This window comes from Corvus hawaiiensis, chromosome 19 (genome assembly GCF_020740725.1).
Source record: "Corvus hawaiiensis isolate bCorHaw1 chromosome 19, bCorHaw1.pri.cur, whole genome shotgun sequence".
Taxonomy (NCBI): domain Eukaryota; kingdom Metazoa; phylum Chordata; class Aves; order Passeriformes; family Corvidae; genus Corvus; species Corvus hawaiiensis.
The window spans coordinates 4,773,800-4,794,107 of NC_063231.1; the positions used below are offsets into that span (position 1 = coordinate 4,773,800).

Sequence of the window (20,308 nt, forward strand, 5' to 3'; positions counted from 1 at the left end):
TCCCCCAGCTGAGCATGACACCACCTGGTCTGGGACATCCCTTGGGTCAGTGAGGGTCAGCTGTCCTGGCTGTGTTCCCTCCAACTCCTTGTGCTCCCAAAAGGCCCCTCACTAGTGGGGTCTGGTGAGGGCAGAAAAGGCCTTGCCAGAACTGCTCAGCCACAACTAAAACAACCCTGTGTTATCAACACTGTCTCCAGTACACATCTAAAACATAGCCCACACTATCTACTAGGAAGAAAATTGACTTTATCCCAGCCCAAACCAGCACATTACCCAGGCAAAAACATATTGATTTGCTTGGCAAATTATTTAAAAATATTCCTGGAATGCAGATAAGCAAATTTACACACTGGTAGCAACCTCCTCTTGTTCATCTAAAAGCCAAAACAGAAAAGATGTCATTTTCAAGCAGTGAAATCAATGTGATGCTGAAGAGAGATGAATTAGACCTATTTATTGAAAAAAGCATTTAAAAAACCAAATCTGGATTTGCATTGCTAAAGTTCTCAAGAATACAAGAAGGGAACACAAAAAGAAAAGCAATTATTAGGCGCCAGTAGTGCAGCTACTGGGTGATTGCATGTGTGTTCACACAGCATTGTGCCTCAGTTCTTGCTAAGACAGTGCTATCAGGTATTTCATGACAGTTTCAGTGGCTAGAGTAATTGAGAGATTGCTATTTATTTAGGATTCTGACAGTTGGAAGGAGCTGTTGTGCCTCCTATCGGACACCAATAAAAAATAACTACTTCATGCTCCATAGCAAAAGTCAAATGATGTCTGACCAAGTCTCTTCTTGACTATGCATTATAAAAATAAATGTTGCAAAATAATAGGTCTCTGCAAGACTTAAAAAAAATCTCTAAAAGACATGGATCAAGATTTTGTATATCCTTCCTTTAAACACTCCTATCGTCTTTCAGAATTATGCTGTTACTGCTCAAATAATGCTCCTTTCCACTCCCCAGGCTAAACCCAGAAGGTTTTAAGAGGTTTCTGTCTGTTGGGACTCTTTGGTATAACAAGAGGGTATTAACAGACCTTCTGCTTCAGGATACAGAAAAGCAGGAATTCCTGCTGGATGTGCTTCAGGTGTTGAGGCTAAAGGCAAAATTTGAGTAATGGGCATTAAGAAGAATGAAAACAAGATTCAGATGAAAATGGTCAAATCCTCCTCTGTGGGATGTTCTTCTCTCTCCATAGCACAGGAAGTCTGAAGAACCCTGGATCCTAATTCAGGCACCTCAGCAAGATGAGATGGACTGTGATTCCTCTAGGGCAGGTCCTCTCTGTCCTGGCATTTCCATGTCTTCAGCTTGTAATGCAGCCAGGTGACTCAAGCAGAAGCCTGAAGACAAAGGAAGGAACATTCCACAGCCTCATGAAGCAGGTCAGCTCTCCCAGAGGAACACAAAGTAAATCAAGTCAAATCAGTTTTACTCTTGGTGTGCAAACAGACAAGGGAGCATTCAGGGAAGGGCAAGAGCACAAAATCCTTCCAAGGCAAAGGTTCAGGGCTTGTTCTTTATGACAGGGGACTTCCCTCTGGAAGAGTCACTTACGAACAGTGTTAAGGCAGCAAATCACAGCTTAAAAATTAAAAAGTGGTAACTCATTCAAGGAAAAAAAAGCCTTTCCACAAGCACTTGTGCACAGTATCAGAAAGATGAGGAAGGCTGTGTGTCCAAACAGCCACTGTGCCTCCTTTGGCTTAGGATCCTGGACTCACACTCCTCCAGTGCCCTGGTGCTGGGCAGGAAGCCAGACCAGCTGACCTCCCCTCCCCTAGTGCTGCTGCTGGGTCACCATCCTGAGCATTTTGAGTGCCATCTCTCCTTGGTCAGCTGGTACCTAGCACAGAGAAAAGCATAGAATAAGCAGCTGCTATAAGGAAGAAGACAGCAGGTGCTCAGACAGCAGCTACACACACATCTTCTGTCTTCTTGCTGATTCCACCCCAAGGACTTTATTATTTACCATGTGCCCAGCCTTGAGAATCCAGAAGAAAGCCAAGTTCTCATAGGCCTTGTGGAAAGCAGCTGTCTCAGTGGATGCTGGAGACACATACAGTGCCTTCCACCTCTTCTGGCTGAACTGGTCCAAGTCAGGCCATTTCAGTTTCCGGATCCATGCCTCCTGGCCTGTTGGAGATAGGAGATAGGATTGATTACTAATACTTGGTAATTACTGATAAGTTGGTTCCACAGCAGCTTGGGAGGCCAGTTTAGCTGGATGCCCACTGTACTGGATACCAGTACAGCAGAGTTAGCACAGAGTCTGTGTGCTCAGATCCTAAAAACAATTTTGTTATGCCTATAGAAATTCAGGACAAACTGAAACAAACCAATGGTGGGAAGAAGGGAATAAGTAAACAGTGAAGGTATGTATGAAATGGACTTAGGATTGCAAAAGTTGAACATGTGCTTCTTGGAGGCTCTGCAGCCCTAGAAATTCCAACATATTTCGCTTTGCACCTCAAACACCTTGAATGTCCTGCCATGGAGAAGGATCAGCCATACCAAGTCCCCCTCCTGGAAATCAGAAGAGGCACTATTTCTCTATTTGTTAGACACTCATTGAGGGGAGACTGGAAAGGCTTTCCGTTTCCAGGTGCTGCTAGAGAAGGTGGAGGTCAAGACAGCAACAAGATCAATTCCAGGACTCCAAGGGGGACAAAGCTTTAGCCTACCTGTGAACTACTGGAAGAATTTACATGTTAACTACAGCTCAATTTTAGACCAAAACATGATAAACTGGAGCACTACTAACTGCTAATCTGTTTTGACAGCCTAAATACTCTGTTTCCTGGATTTATGAATTGCTGTGTTGTTCATGAAGGGCATCTGAATATCTAAGTGGGCAGAGACAGACAAAGAATAAAACCTTTCACAACATAGGAAGGTGTTTGTGGAGTCAGTGAGAAAAGACTGGTGGAAGGGAGCACAGCAGCCTTGTGAGGTGCTTCAGCATCACTTGGCCTGGCTCCCGAACTGCCCTTGGACTAAACCAGCATCTTGCAAGCAGCAAACAAAGCCCAACATGTGCAGGAACCTACACTGAGAGCAGGTGTGATCACTCTTCCACTGCATCCTCCCTCATTAATTACCAGCATTCTTTGCCTATGAATGAGCATACACACATGCACATCTATGTGTCTATCCAGGAGGATTAAGTGAATTATTAGCATCACTGAAACAAGCAATTAGTGATGTTGCAGATCCATTTCTCAACAGTATAATGAAGGTAAAGGATTTGCCTCTCTCAGAAGGAAATAAGCAAAACATCCTAAGTGCTGCTCATTTATGACTGTAGTATTTAAGCATTGCTAGTTAGATAAGAGTTTTGCACAGGAGACTGGAGAAATCTAGGTACCAATATACTGACAGCTCCACATTCTACTCATCACAGGTTCTGTTTCCACCCCCACTCAAGAAGTTCCTTACCCATGGTGTCAACAATGAGGTCCAGCTGCCCATTATAGACTGTAACACTGACATTGGCTGCCAAAAGCTGATCAACAATATCAATGACAGGTTTCATGAAGTCCTCAGCCATGTTCTCGAAGACCTGTCTGGACTGACCTGGTTGGAACCAGAAAGACAAAATTTAAGTGATGAAGGATGTCATTCTGAAGCTGGGATAGAGGCATAGGCTAAAGGTTCTAAAATGGAGTTCATAGCTGCATATAAAACAGTCCTAGCCCAAAGTGGCACCAGTGATTTATCAGTTTAAGGAACCAGAGGACCAGAGAGCAGCTGTGCTCCCACTGGAACTCACAGACAGGGCTGTAGCTTCCAGCTCCTATTTACACACAGGGTGCTGGCATCAGTCCTTTAAGCCTTCCTTTCTGTTTACACCCTCTCCTCCATATGATACGTCATTACATGACACCAGACTTCTGGCAGAGAAAAGCTGACAGGAATTTCAGCAAGATTGCATGACAGACAAAAACCAGTTGCTAAAATACAGAGGATCTTCCTCCCTCCCCCTGTATTTTCAGTTACTTGGCTAAAGATAGATACAAGCAGCAGAATCAGAACCAGAACCACATCTGCCCACAGGCCTGCCCCATGACATCTTCATTTCTGAGAACAAACCCCCTTCTTAGCCCCATGGGTAACGACAATTGAATGTAACCAGTTGTCAGAGTATTTTCCTACAGGATGCAGTATTGTAAACAGCGGTAATGGACTCATCAGGTGCACACTAGCAGACAGGAAAGTACCTCCCCACTTCACACAGTCAGGAATGATCATCAGCTTCTTTCTGATGGGCCCATTCATCAGCTCATCGAGGCTGCTCTGATGCATTTTTCTGACATGGCGCTGGTAAAGCCGCACTGAGAAAAGAGAGAACACACTTTGATCAGTGGCACGTTTAAGACCCCATCCTGCACAGATAACAATTTTCAGTATCAGTCATAGCCAACAAACCTTTTTCTAATGAAAATGCACCACCACAGAGAGCGATTTGCTTACTTTTACTAGAAACCACTGAAGTAAACCCTTATTTAAGGCAGGATGATACAGGAAGAACCCATCCGTTCCTACTTTTGCCTAACTCTGCACTTTTTCTGGGCATCAGCTTCTGCTTTAACCACTTGGCTCTTCTCAACAGACCAGTTATTTTTGAACTGCAGTGTTTTACTTTCAGGAGTTAACTGCACCTTCCCTTATGAAGACAACAGAAAAGAGCTTGAAAGAAACTCTACACATGTGTTTTTCACATTGATACAAAAAAACTGTGGAGCAAGAGTCTAATCAGACTGTTTATACTGATGAGACATTTTTGTGTCCTGTTGTAAAGACAGAAATGAAAGACAGTAAGAGGAAGTAACTTAAAAGGTCATAAAATGATGTTGCAATTATACTGACTGCTTCCTTGCTGTAATCTGTGCAGGATGTATAGGTGGAGGTGTCATCTATAGGGTTGTTCCACATTCCTATCTGTCTCAATTTATGCAACAGCAAACAAGTTCTGCTTGGGAGAATATCAACATCCATTTTAAGGATGTGCTACATTGAGGCTCTCTCCACTGCCAAAGTTGAAGGTATGTGAATGGAAACACAGGACTTCAGGAGTTCAAGTATTTAAATACAACTTACTGAGATGGAGATTTTCTTGTTCATCTGATTTCACTTCTGGAACCTCCTTAGTCAAGATGTTATAAAAGTTCACATTGTCTGTGTTCTGAAAACACAAGATAATTTCAGTAACACTAATAAAAACATTTCTCAGGTACGAGGAACAGTGTTTCCTGAAAAGAATAAAAGAAAAAAAAAAAAGATAAGTAAATCCTAAATAAAGGACCCTGTGACCTGCCAATTTACCTGCACACCAGGAAGATACTTGTGGTAAAACTTTAGCTCTACATTTGCTTTGAGAAGTGGGAAAGAGATTCCTCAAGTCTGTATCATTCACACATGGGTTGTGCCAGAGATGTTATTTACTCCTCTGAAGCAGAGGTGAAGCTACAGGAAGCCTTACCCTGCATTACTCATGACAGAGAGCTGCAGTGCCAGGTGATGCTTTCAGACAGCCCCTACTGCCAGGTCTAGTCTGGTGCTGCTCTTGCTCAACATCCTTTCAACCTACAAGCCTCCAAAATCTAAAATGCTTCCTTGAAAACGTGGTGATGGGTATGAGCCACCCCTCTGCTGGAACTGCTGGCAGCTGGATGTGCCCAAACATTGCAGATTGGCAGCTCTGATGCAGCTGACAGAGGCTGCCTGCATCCAAGGACAAATGCAAGCAGTGTTGCCATTAGAGAAGTTACTCCAGATTCTTGAAGTCCTGCTTTACTTGATTTTTGAGTTTTTAAAGTTCTGATGCTTAGGTAAGAAATCATCTCACAACAGCAATCCCAGAAGAACTGCAGTGCCTTCACCCGCCAGCACCATCACAACTGAGGGGAGAAGCCAAGTTGATTTGAAAAGTAAAACAGGAACCAAAAGTTCCTTCCAAACAGCAAGAAGTGAAACCACCTATGTGCAAGGCACTGTCAGCTACGAAATTTAAAAAAATAACAACAAAAACAACTCCAAAAACAAGAGCAAAAAAAGGAAGTGGTTCCAGATTAGCCTTTCTGTCCAAGGAAGCCAGAGTCTTACATGTACTAAAGAATGAGCTGTAACAAAGAATGAGATTTTGGAGCAACCTTTTAACAGGAGAAACAAAAGCAAATGCTGGAACTTTCTAAGTAATGAGATGCAGTGCCACAGTAACAGACCATAACTTGAGGTTCCTTTCCATCCTGTTTTAGTTCTTCAAACAGAGATGTGTGCTTAACTTGAAGTTTGTGTCTTGCTGGATGCAGTGTTCAATATTCAAAGCTTTCCAGAAGATATAGCTTATTTAATTTGAAACTGTGGGAATCAAGAGGACTAGTTAAATGCTGAAACCTCAATGCAATACTGGAAGACCACAAGGGCAGTCCTGCCCACTTCTGTCACTCACACGGTGGGGCATAGCAAACACTCCTTTGTATCAGCACTGGGATAAAAAAAAACCTGGCAAAAATGACTGGGCAGAGGGTTGGAGAATTCATGCCAGCTCAACGCTCAAGGATAACTTGAAATCGTGCGCCTCCCCAAGCAGCAGTTAGTTCTTAATGTTAGTCAAAGATCTCACCTCTTCAATGACACCTTCAGCCTTGCCCCAGAGCTCAGTGGCCAGCCCATATTGATTTTTATTTATTGCATCCATTATTTCTTTGGCAACAGCAGTCACCTCTGCTAGACCATTATCATCAAGGAGAGACTGGAAGACAAACACAATGAAGGACATCTTTAATTACAATTCCACATCAATTTATTGCTAACAGCCTCCATGCTTTCAAGGTTTTATTCAGGCCAAGAGGTAATCTTAAGATTCAACACCCATTTGTACTGTATGGCAGCACAAGGGATCAGGTGAGGACCAAGAGATTAAGAAGGTACTTACAGTGCTGTAAAGGTAGGGCCCCCAGGACAGCACAGAGTCTAAACAAACAGAACAGATTTGAGACATCAAATTGACAATCAATCTTTGACATAAGGTTTAACTTACTTTTCCTTTACTGGGGCAACAATATTTATGAGAAAAATAAATGGAGATGAATTAATCAATAAAAAGGTACAGTCAGCTCAGTTTAACCCTAAGGTTATGTACGACAGAGCAGATTCTTTACAAATCCTGCAACAACATTAACCCCCTATGAATTAACCAGTGAAATTTATTTAAAGCAACCAACATATTTTTACCAAAATATTCTCCACCCAGCATTGCAGCACACTGCCAGAACATGGGCAGAGGTCTAACAAGAGGATGGGAATTATCAAAACTGATCTGTTTGAAAAGTCACAAGGGAAAAATTGAGTTATAAAACAAATCTGCTTTATAACAGGTTTGTTTGTAAATTCTCAAGGATCAGCTGACGGCAGGCAGATAAGAGTTTGTTTGGTATTGTCCTGTGCTGCAGGGAATCTGTGAAGCCTGCCCTTGCCAATCCCACTGAAGGACCAAGAGCCCTTTCATTTGCTTTTTGTCCTCCACCAGACACAAATCCCACTTGCAGCCTTGTGAGTCATTTGGTGGCCACATTTAAGTGCAGGACTCTTACAAAACACCTCAAAGGCTGTGGAGATGTGTAGGGACATTTCACCATCCCTCCACTTCAGATGCAAGTGTGCTCCTCACTGACCTTGCTCTCTGACTTTTCTTAATCTAGATACATTCTAAAGGGAGATTCTTCAGTCACAGCTTGCAAGGCCGAGTATTACTTTTTGATTTACCAGACTCACTAGAGAGTTAATTCACTTAAGGCAGGGATGGCATTTTTGACTTTAGGCACTCATGGAATTATTACAACAACCAACAAAACAAAACAACAACAACAAATCATCCACAGTCTGAGGAGTTTAGACGTACCCAAAGGAGAAATCCATGAGTCTCCAAGAGCAGTCCCCCTAAAATTGCACTTTATGGTCCCTTTTTGAACAGCCTTTGTGAATAAGAGGAAAAACAAAACAAAGCAAAAAATCAAACCAAGAATCAAATTTTAATTAGCTATTCATTACTCTAGAATCAGTTTTCTCTAAGTGAAAAAAGTAAGTAGCATTGTGAATTAGGCAATAGGGACAGTGTATTCCAGAAAATGAAAGTACTTGTAGAACCCCAGGTTTTAAAGTGAAAAGTGAACTATATGCTCCAAATACTTACCTTGTGCAACTCTAAAGCAACCCCAGCAGCCATTTTACCTCCATAAGATTCAGAGAATATGTAGAATGGGATGGTCTGAGGAGAGAAAAGCCACACAAGGAACTCGTTGGGTGGAGGGAAGAAGATATCTCCAACCATCTCCCACATCCCACAGGATCCAGGCACTAGCTGTTCACCTCCTCACTATCAAACACTTAATGTTTTTCTATTTTAAGCTGCACATAAGGTTTCCATAACATCCTAGGGATTTTCTGGGGTTGGTTCTAAAGTTTTTTAGAACTATAAGCAGATGTGATCCTATATATGCTGCTTGGATCACTCAAAATACAATAATCCACCCCAATGCTTATCTAACTAACCCCAAATTCAAGATACAACTTCTGAAATGTGGCAAATAAGACAGTGGTTATACCTGCACCAAACACTACCCAGCAGCACAACACTGCCCATCTGGAAGTCTGTTCCCTAATTCTTTTTGAATTCTATTTAAAAGCAAAGAAAAAATACAACGATAAACAAGAATTCAAATCACTTACCTGGAATTCTGCTCTACACTTGAAGAATTCTCCAAGAAAAACCATCATATCAGAAACTACTGTAGTAAGGTTTTGGGCAAACAAGCTACAATCATCCACATAACTGAATCCAGTGCCCACAGGATTATCCACAAACAAGATACTGGCTGCCTGCAACTGCAGAAGCAGAAGGAAGGTTTGTATAAAACCTCAGTTCAGAACCAACAAAAAAACTTAGTTTTGATGGCACAAATGATTAACTGAGCCAGCAAATCCCTAGACCTGAAAAAACTTGCAGAAAAATTAGGTGCAACATAAAGAACTTCAATTTGCCCAATCTGCAAGCAGAAATATACCCAAAAAGTCCCAGTGATTGTGGGGCAGGTCACCTAGGGAACTCTGGAGTAATTCAGACTATTGGTAGCTCAGAGCACAAATATATTGCACTAATTAAACTTCCACCTTCACAGGCAGCTGTAATTTGTTTTCCCTTACTGGACCTGTAATTACAAGCCACAGGTTTTACACTGCCAGCCATCCAGAAAAAGCTCTGTGACTGCACACAACGAAGCTGTGATCTGAAATAACACTTTCTACAATTTCCCTGCTCTCTGTTTCCCAGACATCTGCATTTCACAATTTCATGGAAGAACAGATATACTTCGTCAAATCAAATTAATATGTCTATACCTCAGTTCTAAACAAGGCTATTCCTATAAGCTAATTTATTAACCAGAATATATTAACTTGAAATATTATAGTTCTACTGAACTTTAGATGAAAAACTGTTCTGTGTTTTTTTGCGTAGCGATCATCAGCTTACGCAAGCAAATAAACATTTGCAATTAGTAGTTAGAAGGTGAACTCTCTACTGTACCCAGGTTGTATTTCTTGGTTTCATTTCTTTGTCTAATGGACCAATCTCTTCAAAGTTCCCATATCCACAGCCTGAAGCTCCTGGACCTCCCTGCAGGGAAATACCAAATGACAAAGACGTTAAAAGGCAGCATGGCATAGATATGACAGATGGAAGAAAAATACAAGCCAGCCAGTAAGTAGAACAACAGACTGCAAATTTTTAAAACCAGCTTTTACACTACACATTAATTTGCAGAGCAGGCTCTGTTCCTCATGGTCTTCGGTTATGCACACACATGCCATTTCTGAAAGCAAGAATTCAACAGAGAAGCAGTCACCCTACTTGTGAGAGTTTCTGGTGAGCTGCCTGCTATGTGAGCACAGTTTCAAAACCTTATTTCCTGAATATGGAGTGCAAAAGTTAACTACCTGCTAACCAGGGCTTTGCAAGTCATTAGTTTAATCAGCATGTAGGTTTCACTCTGATGAAGTAACCCAGAAAGAAAAACACCAAGTCCTCAAGTGATTCTATTCAACATTAACTTCTGAAATGTACTGTGAAGAACATGCCACCACTTTTATCAAACTGGGATTGTTTCCATTTAGAAATCATCCTAAATCTCTGATTACTTTATCTACTCTCTCTCTCTGAACATTGTTTAGACTTCAAACTCCCCAGGAAAGGAGCTGTGAAACTACAATGCACAAAAATCACTACTGTTGTATGAAAGATAAAAACAAGCTCTGTTATTGCACTCGAACTTGATGGTGAGCAGTTGAGGACACCTCACAACTGCAGAATGAAATCATCCTTGTTTTTCCCAACCCCAACACCTCATTCACAAGGCAAGGCATTTAGAATCAGGCAGCTTTGAATCCTGTTTCTGTACAGCTCCACAATATCAGATATCAGACTGAACCAGGCGTAGATTGAAAGAATTATTGCTTAGGTGTCTCTCACCAAACCTTACCTGAAGCCACAAGATAAGAGGTAACTCTGTGAAGTCTTGGGTTGGGTTATTTGCATAGTAGAGCCACCAGAACATGTGGGCCTTGTTCCGAACCTCCACATATCCCCACACCTCTTTGGGCTCTTGGGGCTGCCTCAGAACTACACCTTGAGGGGAAATAAAAATAACAATCAGCTAGGTGAAAAGGCTCAGCTTTGGCCTTTTCACCAGATTTGTTCCAAAACACTACATTTCAGTCTTGGGTGTGATAATTAGAAGTGCCACTACTATTTAAAAAAATTACTATAAGAAACCTGCCTGTGCTTACACCCCCACCCACAGCTGAGTTATCGTCAATGAATGAAGTGTGTAATTAAGCGCTTCCTTATCGGAGCCTGGCGTTAGAGCTGCCGCCGGAATAACAGCCCAATTGCTGGAATAATTTGTTCTTGAAGTGTTTTCAAGGCCTGGACTGAAGGAACAGCCTCACTAACCCAAATAGAATAACTCGCACCGGCTACAATTTCGACAAGGATCACAGAATATTCTGAGTTGAAAGTGACCTAAAAGGATCGAGTCCAACCCTTTAGTGAACGGGCCCGTATAGGGATCGAACCCACAGCCTTGCCGTTATTGGCTCCATGATCCGATCAACTGAGCTCATCCCAGTACTTTGATCTGGGTGTCTGCGGAGACCACACCATTTCACAGCCCCCAAGGAGAGCAGGTGCAGACAGACAGAGGGTCACTTCTAAAGGAATCCAAAATATAATTTAAACTCATTTAAGTCAGTAAAGTCTGGTGACCTTACGCGGTCAGTCTACTGTCCGTCTCGGACACAGAACAGACCTTTGACATCCCATCCCTTAATCTCATAGCAACAGCGCACTGGAGAAGGAGCGATAAGGCTCTTCCAAGCCGCGGTGGCCAGGCTTTGCTACTCCCGCCGGCACTCCCGCCAACCTCTCTGTCCCCTCCGACCGCCACCCCGACAAGCGGAATTTCCCGCGGCTCAGCCCGGGCCCTGCCCGGCAGCGGCCGCAGGACACAGGAGCGCCGTACCCGGAGGCCCTGCTCCCGTCCCATCCCGCCCCGCCCCGCCCCGTCCTTCCCGTACCTGCCGCCAGCAGCAGCACGGACAGCACGGTCCCAGCGCGGAGCAGCCACATCGCTCCCTCAGCTCCCGCGGTCACGGGACCGGCTCCGCCCCGCCCTAAGGCACCGCCCCCCGTGCCCGCCTCCTCCGCCTCTTCCTCCTCCTCCTCCATGATGGCGGCGGGCGCCGGCCCGGTGCGGCTGCGGCTGGTGTTCGATCACCCTCCGCCGGCCAGCCCGGGCTGCGCGCTGTGCTGGCTGCTGCTGGAGCCGGGCCAGGCGCGGCTCGTCACCGACCTGCTGAGCCTCATCCGCCACCGCTTCGGCTTCAGCCGCCGCGCCCGCCTCAGCCTCTTCCTCGAGGGGGCGCTGCTGCCGCCCGCGGAGAGCGCGCGCCTGGTGCGGGACAACGACTCGCTGCGGTACGGACCGGACCGGGACGGCGGGATCGGGATAGGGACCGGGATAGGGACAGCGGGATCCGGACCGGGATCAGGGCAGCAGGACTGGGACAGAGAGATAGGACTGGAATCAGGACAGCGGGATCGGGGAGTCAGTCCCACACACGTAACTCATCAGTGTCTATCAGTACCTAAAGGGGGTGCCAAGAGGCCGGACCGGGTTCTCCCCGGTGGTGCCGAGCCATGGAACACGAGGCAACGGGCAGGAACTGATGCCCAGGAAGTTCCACCTGACCGTGAGGAAGAGCTTCTTCCCTGTGCAGGGACCGCACGCTGGGAGAGGTTGTCCAGAGAGGGTGTGGAGTCTTCCTCACTGGGGATATTCCAGAGCTGTCTGGACACAACCCTGTGCCCTGTGCTCTGGGATAACCCTGGCTGGGCAGGGAGGTGGGATCAGATGACCCACTGTGGTCCTTTCCAACCTGACCCATTCTAGGATTCTGTGAATCCCCTCGTGGGTTTGATGGGACAGGGCCTCCGTGGGGGACTGAGCTCTCCCTTCCCTGGGCGGTGGAGCGGGAGCCAGGTGTCCACGGGCACTGATTCTCAACACCTGAGACACCCCAGGATGTCCAGAAGGGCTGGAGGGAGCCAAGCGGTTGGAAATGCTCCCGGAGATGGGAGCCTGTGTCTGCAGGGGAGGGTTCCGGACTGTCTGGGGAAGAGCTGGAGCAGCTTCACTCTAGAGGAACTTGCCTGAGCTGTGAACATGTAGGGAAGAGTGTTCATTATGCTGAACAGTGGCTTTTGTTTGTTTTTTTTCTTTGGTAACAGAGTAAAATTGGAAGAGATAATTGCAGATGATTATGAAGAGATAGATGATGGCTTTACAACAAAAGAAGACAAAAAAAGGCACAGACACAAGCAGGATGAGGAAGAATTCTCTAGGAATGAAGGCAAGCATAAAAGGAAAAAGAAAAAGGAGAAGCATAACTTTGAGTATTCCTCTTTTAGGGAAGAGACCTCTGTAGATACTTGGGACTCTCAAAAAAGGTACACGAAAAGAAAAAGAAAGGAAGAAGTTAGTGGAAGAAATAGACTTGCAGAAGGTAAGGAAGAGAGGTCTACTGTCCATTCTAAAAAGATGAAAAAGACAGAGAGGGAGAAGCAGTTGGCAACAAAAAAGAAGGACGAAAAGCAGACAAAGGTTGATGCAGAAAAGATGGCTTTAGAACGGGCAAATGAGAGCTTTTCTGTAAATTCTGGTAAAAATAGCACAAAAAAGATCACAACACAGTCCAGGAAAAAGAGGGTGGGAGCTTCAGATTCCTCCAGCACATCGTCTGACAGTGACAGCAGTGAATTAAATGTAAAGGAAAATAAATCTTCCCATAAACCTGTAGTGGTGACACTTCCCAAAGACACATCCCAAGCTGCCTCAGGTTCTGATGTGAAAACTAATAAAGTGACTGTAAAGTCTAACATTGAAAAGACTAAGACTGCAATAAAAAAAAATGCTAAGAAACCTCAGTCCTCTAGTTCAGATTCTGACTCGAGTACAGAGGATGAGAAGGTGATACCAGCACAAGACAGCCCTGCAAAGGAAAAATCAGTGCCAAACCATTTGGTGGCTGTAAAAGCCAGCACCAAGGCTCCCAAAGCAAAGAGCTCCTCTTCAGGCTCTGATAGTTCAGATTCAAACACACTTGTCATTAAAAAATCTGCGGCAGATGCTGGACTGGGTAATTCCATAGCGAGGAACTGCACTAAACAGTTGCCAGCCAGTATCCAAGGACCGTTTGCCAGCCCAGGCCGTGGAAGGGGGCGTGGAACAGGAGAGGATAACTTCTGGAGAGGACCTAGGGGCCGTGGGTTTCGTGGGATGATGAGGGGCCAAGGCCATGGGAGAGGAGCAAACCCTGGCTTCTTCTATAACTACAGCAGTGAAGGCCAGAAACAGAGGCAGTTTAATGAAGCTGTGACAAACACTTCTGTCCTTGTCCAGGTAAGTGACTGACACAGGCAGAGGTCACCTTTCTCTGGCAGCTTGAACTGTACAGAGGACCTATAGGATGAGAGTAATTCATAAAAGCATAAATACATTAGTGGGATAAAGGTTGATCTTAACTTTTATTTACTGTAATTCCGCTTGTCAGCCTGAGGAAGTGTTTGTGAAACAACAATAAAGTGATTGTATCATATATCTAAAAACAAAGCATGTACCTTACTCTTCTCAGAGCTTCTTGCAATCCGTACAGCATGAACACTGTCTTCTGTTTTCACTAATACAGTATTTAAATCAGTGGGTTACTCTTTGTTTCACAGAATCCCGTGGAGATTCCCAAGAGAGACTATAGTGTGTTACCTCTTCTAGCTGCTCCACCCCAAGTGGGAGAAAGAATTGCTTTTAAGGTAAAGAGTTCTGGAAATACTGAATGTTAGTAGGTTAAAATTGCTTCATTTGAGCCACTTTTAAGTTTCTGAGCTAATAGTTTCTCTAATAAATTCACTCGTTGTAAAGCTTTGATTTTTACAAATGTTTGGAGCATATACAGAAGTTAAGTGCATTTCTTTAGACTTTCTGTATTATGTATAACACAAGAAATGCTGTCTCTGCTGTCATTTCAATGTGATTTTCCATGTGAATGTTATTGCAAATCTTACCATACAAATAATTACACTGCAGTGTACAATAAAAGAGCAAATGAAAATGAAATCCCTGCAGTTGAGGAGACTGGGATCCATCTCCCATATCTCCTCACACAGCCTGACCTGAACGTAAATCCTTTGGAGCAGTGAGTCCTGGAAGTCTACCTGGGGTCATATGATTGGCATTGGATTCCAGGGGTAGGAGACTTGGCTCTTGCACTTTTCTCTTGCTGAAGAAACTGTGTCTGGATATAGGTGGAATCATCAAAGACTGGGGAAAGTTACAATTTCTTACTTGTATTTCTTTCAACAGCGCCTGGAACTAAGTGAAAATTACAGTCCTGAAGTTTCAGACTATAAGGTACTGGTTTTCTTTCCTCCCTTCATTCACTCAAAGAACTATGATAGGTGAGGTATGGCTTCAATATTTTGAGGTTGTGCAATGTTTTTCTTTGCATCCAGTTGACTCCACAGGCTATTGCTGGTGTAGCAGTAAAAATCAAAAACCCTAGAAGCTGAAACTAATTGAAAATTTGAAAGGTGTAGCTGTTATTAAAAAAAAATCCAAAAAAACAACAAACCAAAAAACAAACCACCAACTGCAAGGATTATTAATGATCATTAATATTTTAGAGATGACAAAAAATGCAGACCTTCAAGTAGAAAAATGTAGTTGTATTTGAGTCTACTGCTATTTGAAATCAAGGCAAGTTCTTAAAACTGGTGCAAGTAAAATTTTGTTGCTACTTCAAATAACTTGGTTTCTGGGTAAGTACTGATTTAAACTTCAAAGTTGGTGACAATGAGTAACTTTGGTTTATTGATGCCAGTGGTTACAGATTGCTGAGCATTAATTCTTGGCAGATTTTATACATAGAGACTGGAAAATTTGATAGCTAAATATACTTATTTCCTCTGGCAGCAATTAAATAGCACACTGGTTGTAAATATGGAATAGTTATCCGGTGCTGAAGTGTGTCTTACCTGATTCTTTCTTGTTGCTTTGTGAAGGAGGCGAAAATAATCAGTTGGAATGTTGAAAAAAAGCAGATTGAACTTGAGATCCTTTCAACATCAGCAGGACAATGTATGTACCTGGGGACACCAAGGGCTTGTTGTCATGTGCTGTCACCTGGAAAACCAAAAGCCCAAGGAACACTTCATCTGTCAGGAGTATTCCCAACTTCCTTGGGTTCATTCTCAACACACCCCTCCCCTTCCTCACTCCCTCCCCCAAAAGTCTATTTAAATTGAGAAGTTCTAATCCTTGCTAGTTGAACTGAAGGATGCTCATGGGTATTTACAATATAAATATTTTCAGTCAGTTTGAGTGGTCAGTAACTCATCTTCACTGTGGTTTCATTTTCTGAAAGAAATTCTTTTATGGAACTACAGAGGAAGTGTGAGGTCATAATGGTATGTCTTCAGTGGGTGTGGAAGTGAGTCCCTGCAATGACAAGGTGCAGTTCCTGAGACCTGAAATGATGAATGTTTCTGAAACTCTGTATTCTCCAGTTGCCATTTAAGCCAGAATTAGTGAATTGTCATAGGAGCATTTTTCTCAAATTTCAGCAACATATTGTTGACTTTCTCATGGGAGTAGTCAGATAATTACCTTAATTTTGGCGTGTAGTATTCAGTTTTACTTGAAGATCTTTTGTTACAATTATTAACCCAGACACCAAGCTCAAAAAAAAACCCCAAAATAAACCCCAAAACCAAAGTGGTTTTGATCAGATTTTGTGGTAAACATTTAAACTTTCTTTGGTTTGTAGCTAGTTGAGCTATTTGGTTTTTCAGTTGCTAAGGAGCCAGGGAAATTCGACCTGGTGTACCAGTCTGCAGACGGAGTGGAGCTCATCGAGTACGCGGTGCCTCAGGACACCAAGGTACGTGAGGCCTGCTCTGAGCCCTGTCACCAGCTCTGCAGGGCTGACACCTGCCCTGCTTCCTGCCTCTATTCACCTCAGGGGCATTCCCTTTGTAATAGTGCATCCAATTTAAATAAATGGAAGCAAAAATAATTGTTCCTTTCTAGCAAGAGTGTGCATGTTTACATCATAAAAATCAGTTCTTGCATGTTACTCTAACTGGGGTCACAGCCACTCATCAAATTTCTTGTTTTGGCTAATAAACAACATCATGTCTCATAGAGATCCTTTCTTACCAGCTTTTCATTTCATTGCTGTTGTTCTTACCTGCACCTTTCCTTACCCAGGACAGCAGGCAGGTTGAGGTTAATCAGTAGGATCAGTGAGTCACAGGAGGAGCTGAAATCTTGGTTCGCTAGTGCTGTTGTTCAGGTCTAGGCAAAAGCATAATGGCACACAAATTGCATCTGCTGGTATTGCTGGCACCTGTTAAGTGTTGCCTGTGGTTTGTTTTCAGATAACTGAAAGCTGGGATGCGCTGATAGAGCCAAGACTGATTGTGGAGCCTCCAGTTAATGGATCCAGCATTGAAAATGGAACCATCTAGGATGTCAAAAAAATGTGAACAATTGTACAGATTTGTTCTGTGAAATGCTGCCTTCTGGTTCTGAGGGTGGCAGGTGCACTGGTGGATATTACTGTCTTAAAAAGAAGTAGGCCAGAAGAAAACCACTTTTTTCCCTTAGGCTATGTTTTTATGTAATACATGAAAACTTTGTTTATTATAGGAAGTCTAATATAGATCTGTTGGGTTTGAATATTTATATCCTACTGTAGCAAGCCACAGAACTGGATTGGTTTGATTAAAAGATAAAACACAACCCTGTACTGCGAGTAACTAAATGTCTGGGTTTGGCTAGAGCTGTATAACTGCCAGGGGTCACTTTCATTTAAAAATTAATTATAAATATTGTTGATGTGCAGAACTCCTCCTCTGCTGCTGCCAAGCATCATACAAATGCTGTGACTTTGCAGTTACTTAAAGCGCTCACCTGAAATGTCCAGAAAAGCCTGTGGATTTCAAGCTTCTATAATTTTGAGGCAGATAAATAGTACTGGTAACTGCCAACTTAAAACCAGTGGAATATAACATGAACCCCTGGCACAATTGTGTCCCACTGTGTTAATCTGTGTAGCCTCTGAAAGCCTTTATTTTTTGTTTTAGACCAAACCTTCTTGCCCTGTAAGTGCTGAAGTTTCTGTGCTGCCTTTCTTCTTCCCTTTCCAGCAGCAGAATGGGTCATCAGGTCCTGTCAAGGCACTGCTGACAGCTCTAACAATTATTAGCATTGAGGGGGGGCACCTTGTACCTCTGTAGCCTTGGCAAGTCTTACAGTTTTGGATCATCCCTGCCCTGAGTAGTTGACTCCTACAGAGAAGGCATGGAAAAAAACAAACCCTAAATACAAACAAACACCTAAAAATTGTGCATTATGGTTTAGCTGTCATGTACTCTGACCTAGTGCATGAATACATTAAAATACTGTGCATTTTTCCATCAGCCATATTAAAATGTCTTGTTTGTGAAGGAATCATTTTTATTCAAGTAAAATTCATTTGTGTATTGTGGTTCTCTTCAGATGCCATTATTTCATGGTAGGATTTGTTTTTTAAGAGAAAAGTTCAGTTAGATTCATGTGTGGCTATTCTTGCAAACTGGATGAGAAGAAGATGTCAGACACCAGCACAGTCATGCTCAGACAGTGGGGATTAATGGAAAGACTGTTTTTCTAAGGGAAATTGTTACTTTTTAATTCTTAGGAAGTTGCAAAAGCTAAGTGCAAGTGTTTCATAGCACCTCTTGTTCCATTGCCTACTGTGCATTTTGGCCATGAATTAAATGGATGCAGAGTCACTGTGGCTGTGCCAAACAGCTGGTGCTGGAAAACAAATACATCCCTGAGAGACAATGTTTACAAAGTAAAATCTTGAATTTTATTTACCCATTGTTACCAAGTTTGAGTGAAGCTACTGCTTCACTGCCCAATTCAAATCAGACCAAGGGAAGGCAGCCTAGGGGAGCTGCTGAGAGCCCTCCCTGTCCCATCCGCCTCCTGGGGGCTGCTCTGAGGAACCTGGGATGGGACAATGTGCATGTGAATCCCACAGGGAGGTGGTGAAACAAACCCTCACTGCTGTCTTTCTGTCCCTGGGGCTTTCCTGTCTCGCCAGCCCCTTTGCTGGGGGCAGGAACACAAGGTACAATTTCTCTCACTGTGCTTCTAAAGCCCTGCTTGGGCTCTGTGGGGCACTTTGAATGTGCAGTGTCTGGGCAAAGGGTTAGATTTAGTTCAGAATCACAGGACGTTCTCAGGTATTTGCAAGCAAAAGAAAGTAATAACTTCAGTAGCTATTTAAATGCTAGCAGTAAATTTTTATGTTAAAATTTTATTGTCTCAGACAACAGGAGTGGTTGGGCTTCCTCAAAACCAGAATTTCAAGCCCTCTTTGACAATGGGGAACTTAAACTGCTCATCTGAGCTCAAAACATCCTGTGCTATGCTCCAGAAGCAAAAGCTACAATTGTGAGGATGTGTATTTACCCTTTTTATTTGGATACCTTTGTCTGTATCGGTTGATACCATGTGAGTGCTGCAGAAAATACAGTGAAGGTGCTGAGTCTTTGAAAGATGATAGAGGCTTAGTCCAGATAAGCCCAGGGTGCTTGTTCACTTATGGAAAAATAAAAAATGCAAACATTAAGATCTGCTCCTTGGTCCCATCTCTTGCACAGCACAGCTCTCTAAGAATGTTCCTTTGCAGTCACTGTCAGCCACCCCTTGTCAGGTGTTTGCATTTCCTCTGGCAGCAGTTACAAGGTCCTGATCAGCACATCCCACCCACGCTGTAAACCTGTGGCACCGTGCCCATCTCCTACAAACTCCTCCACCCTCCAGGATATGACAGAGCTGATCCCTGAACTTTTGCTCCTGTCACAGTCCAGCAGCTCCAAATGCCTCCACTGGCCTTTCTGCACCTGTATCTGTTACTAAGCAGTGACTCAGAGCCCTGTGACACACAACCCCTCTGGAGCTTGTCCTGAAGGAGTGTTGCAAGGCTGATGTAGGTACAAGTCCACGTTACCTGTGCAACATAGGCTTATAATGATTGTCTAGATTTAATTTAATCTTCCAAAAGAACTGGCTAGGAGCTGGTTTCAATTGTAACAGACCACCCACCATCACTTCTTTTGAGTGCTTTATACAATTCCTGAACATTCTTGGAAGTCCCTGAGGACTAATGCCAACAAGATTGCCTGCTAATACTTTTAAATGACATTAAAGGGAACCTCAGCAGTTCTCCACACAAGGTGTTCTTTGCCCACTGGACAAGAGTTGAGAGCACTTGGCTCCTTCTGCTGCAGCCCATCAGGCTCTGTTTAAATTATTGGGAGGTCACAGACTTTGTGCCAGGCTGCTCCATTTCACCCCTGCTGCCAGCGTGGGTGGAAGTACAGAGGGCCCTGAGCAGACAAGGCAGAAAAAGGGAGGAGGAAGAGACCACTGGAAGAATTTGGGGTCAGGTTAGTTAAGACAGGAGTACTTGCCGTGTTCCTATTCAGCATCAACGTTCCTGTTAGAAACAGTGATTATTGAACAGTTAGACTGAGAAAAAGGAATTTGAGGAAGCATCTTCTGTTGAGACGGTTTCCACATTCACAATGCAGTAACCTGTGTGCTTTAAAAACATTGCACTGCCATCAGCTG

The 20,308-nt window shown here is 43.5% G+C and overlaps 2 protein-coding genes across 2 annotated transcripts; one reads left to right on the plus strand and one right to left on the minus strand.

The window, feature by feature from the left end:
- Positions 1 to 442: 442 nt before the first annotated feature.
- SCPEP1 (serine carboxypeptidase 1) lies at positions 443 to 11,727 on the minus strand. Its single transcript, XM_048323881.1, has 13 exons — positions 11,643 to 11,727; positions 10,547 to 10,692; positions 9,595 to 9,684; positions 8,739 to 8,894; positions 8,203 to 8,277; positions 7,912 to 7,984; positions 6,946 to 6,983; positions 6,634 to 6,762; positions 5,109 to 5,193; positions 4,229 to 4,342; positions 3,447 to 3,584; positions 1,981 to 2,144; positions 443 to 1,854 (listed from the first exon to the last, which is right to left on the minus strand). Exons 1-13 carry the CDS (start codon positions 11,692 to 11,694, stop codon positions 1,789 to 1,791), a joined length of 1,326 nt encoding a protein of 441 aa, XP_048179838.1. The 5' UTR covers positions 11,695 to 11,727; the 3' UTR covers positions 443 to 1,788.
- Positions 11,728 to 11,775: 48 nt separating this feature from the next.
- COIL (coilin) lies at positions 11,776 to 19,304 on the plus strand. Its single transcript, XM_048323914.1, has 7 exons — positions 11,776 to 12,042; positions 12,856 to 14,026; positions 14,347 to 14,433; positions 14,984 to 15,031; positions 15,682 to 15,757; positions 16,471 to 16,559; positions 17,059 to 19,304. The coding sequence occupies exons 1-7, from the start codon at positions 11,792 to 11,794 to the stop codon at positions 17,146 to 17,148; spliced, it is 1,812 nt and encodes a 603-aa protein (XP_048179871.1). The 5' UTR covers positions 11,776 to 11,791; the 3' UTR covers positions 17,149 to 19,304.
- The last annotated feature ends 1,004 nt before the right edge of the window (positions 19,305 to 20,308 follow it).

What these genes read in the sequence shown, in the direction of transcription:
- SCPEP1 (XM_048323881.1), bottom strand. Translation starts at nt 11,694, where the DNA reads ATGTGGCTGCTCCGCGCTGGGACCGTGCTGTCCGTGCTGCTGCTGGCG. An exon ending in AGTGTAGAGCAGAATTCCAG is followed by an intron (nt 8,278 to 8,738) that starts GTAAGTGATTTG and finishes TTCTCTCCTCAG; the next exon opens with ACCATCCCATTCTACATATT. An exon ending in CTGAAGGTGTCATTGAAGAG is followed by an intron (nt 5,194 to 6,633) that starts GTGAGATCTTTG and finishes TTGTGTTTTCAG; the next exon opens with AACACAGACAATGTGAACTT.
- COIL (XM_048323914.1), top strand. Translation starts at nt 11,792, where the DNA reads ATGATGGCGGCGGGCGCCGGCCCGGTGCGGCTGCGGCTGGTGTTCGAT. An exon ending in CGGGACAACGACTCGCTGCG is followed by an intron (nt 12,043 to 12,855) that starts GTACGGACCGGA and finishes CTTTGGTAACAG; the next exon opens with AGTAAAATTGGAAGAGATAA. An exon ending in CGGTGCCTCAGGACACCAAG is followed by an intron (nt 16,560 to 17,058) that starts GTACGTGAGGCC and finishes GTTTGTTTTCAG; the next exon opens with ATAACTGAAAGCTGGGATGC.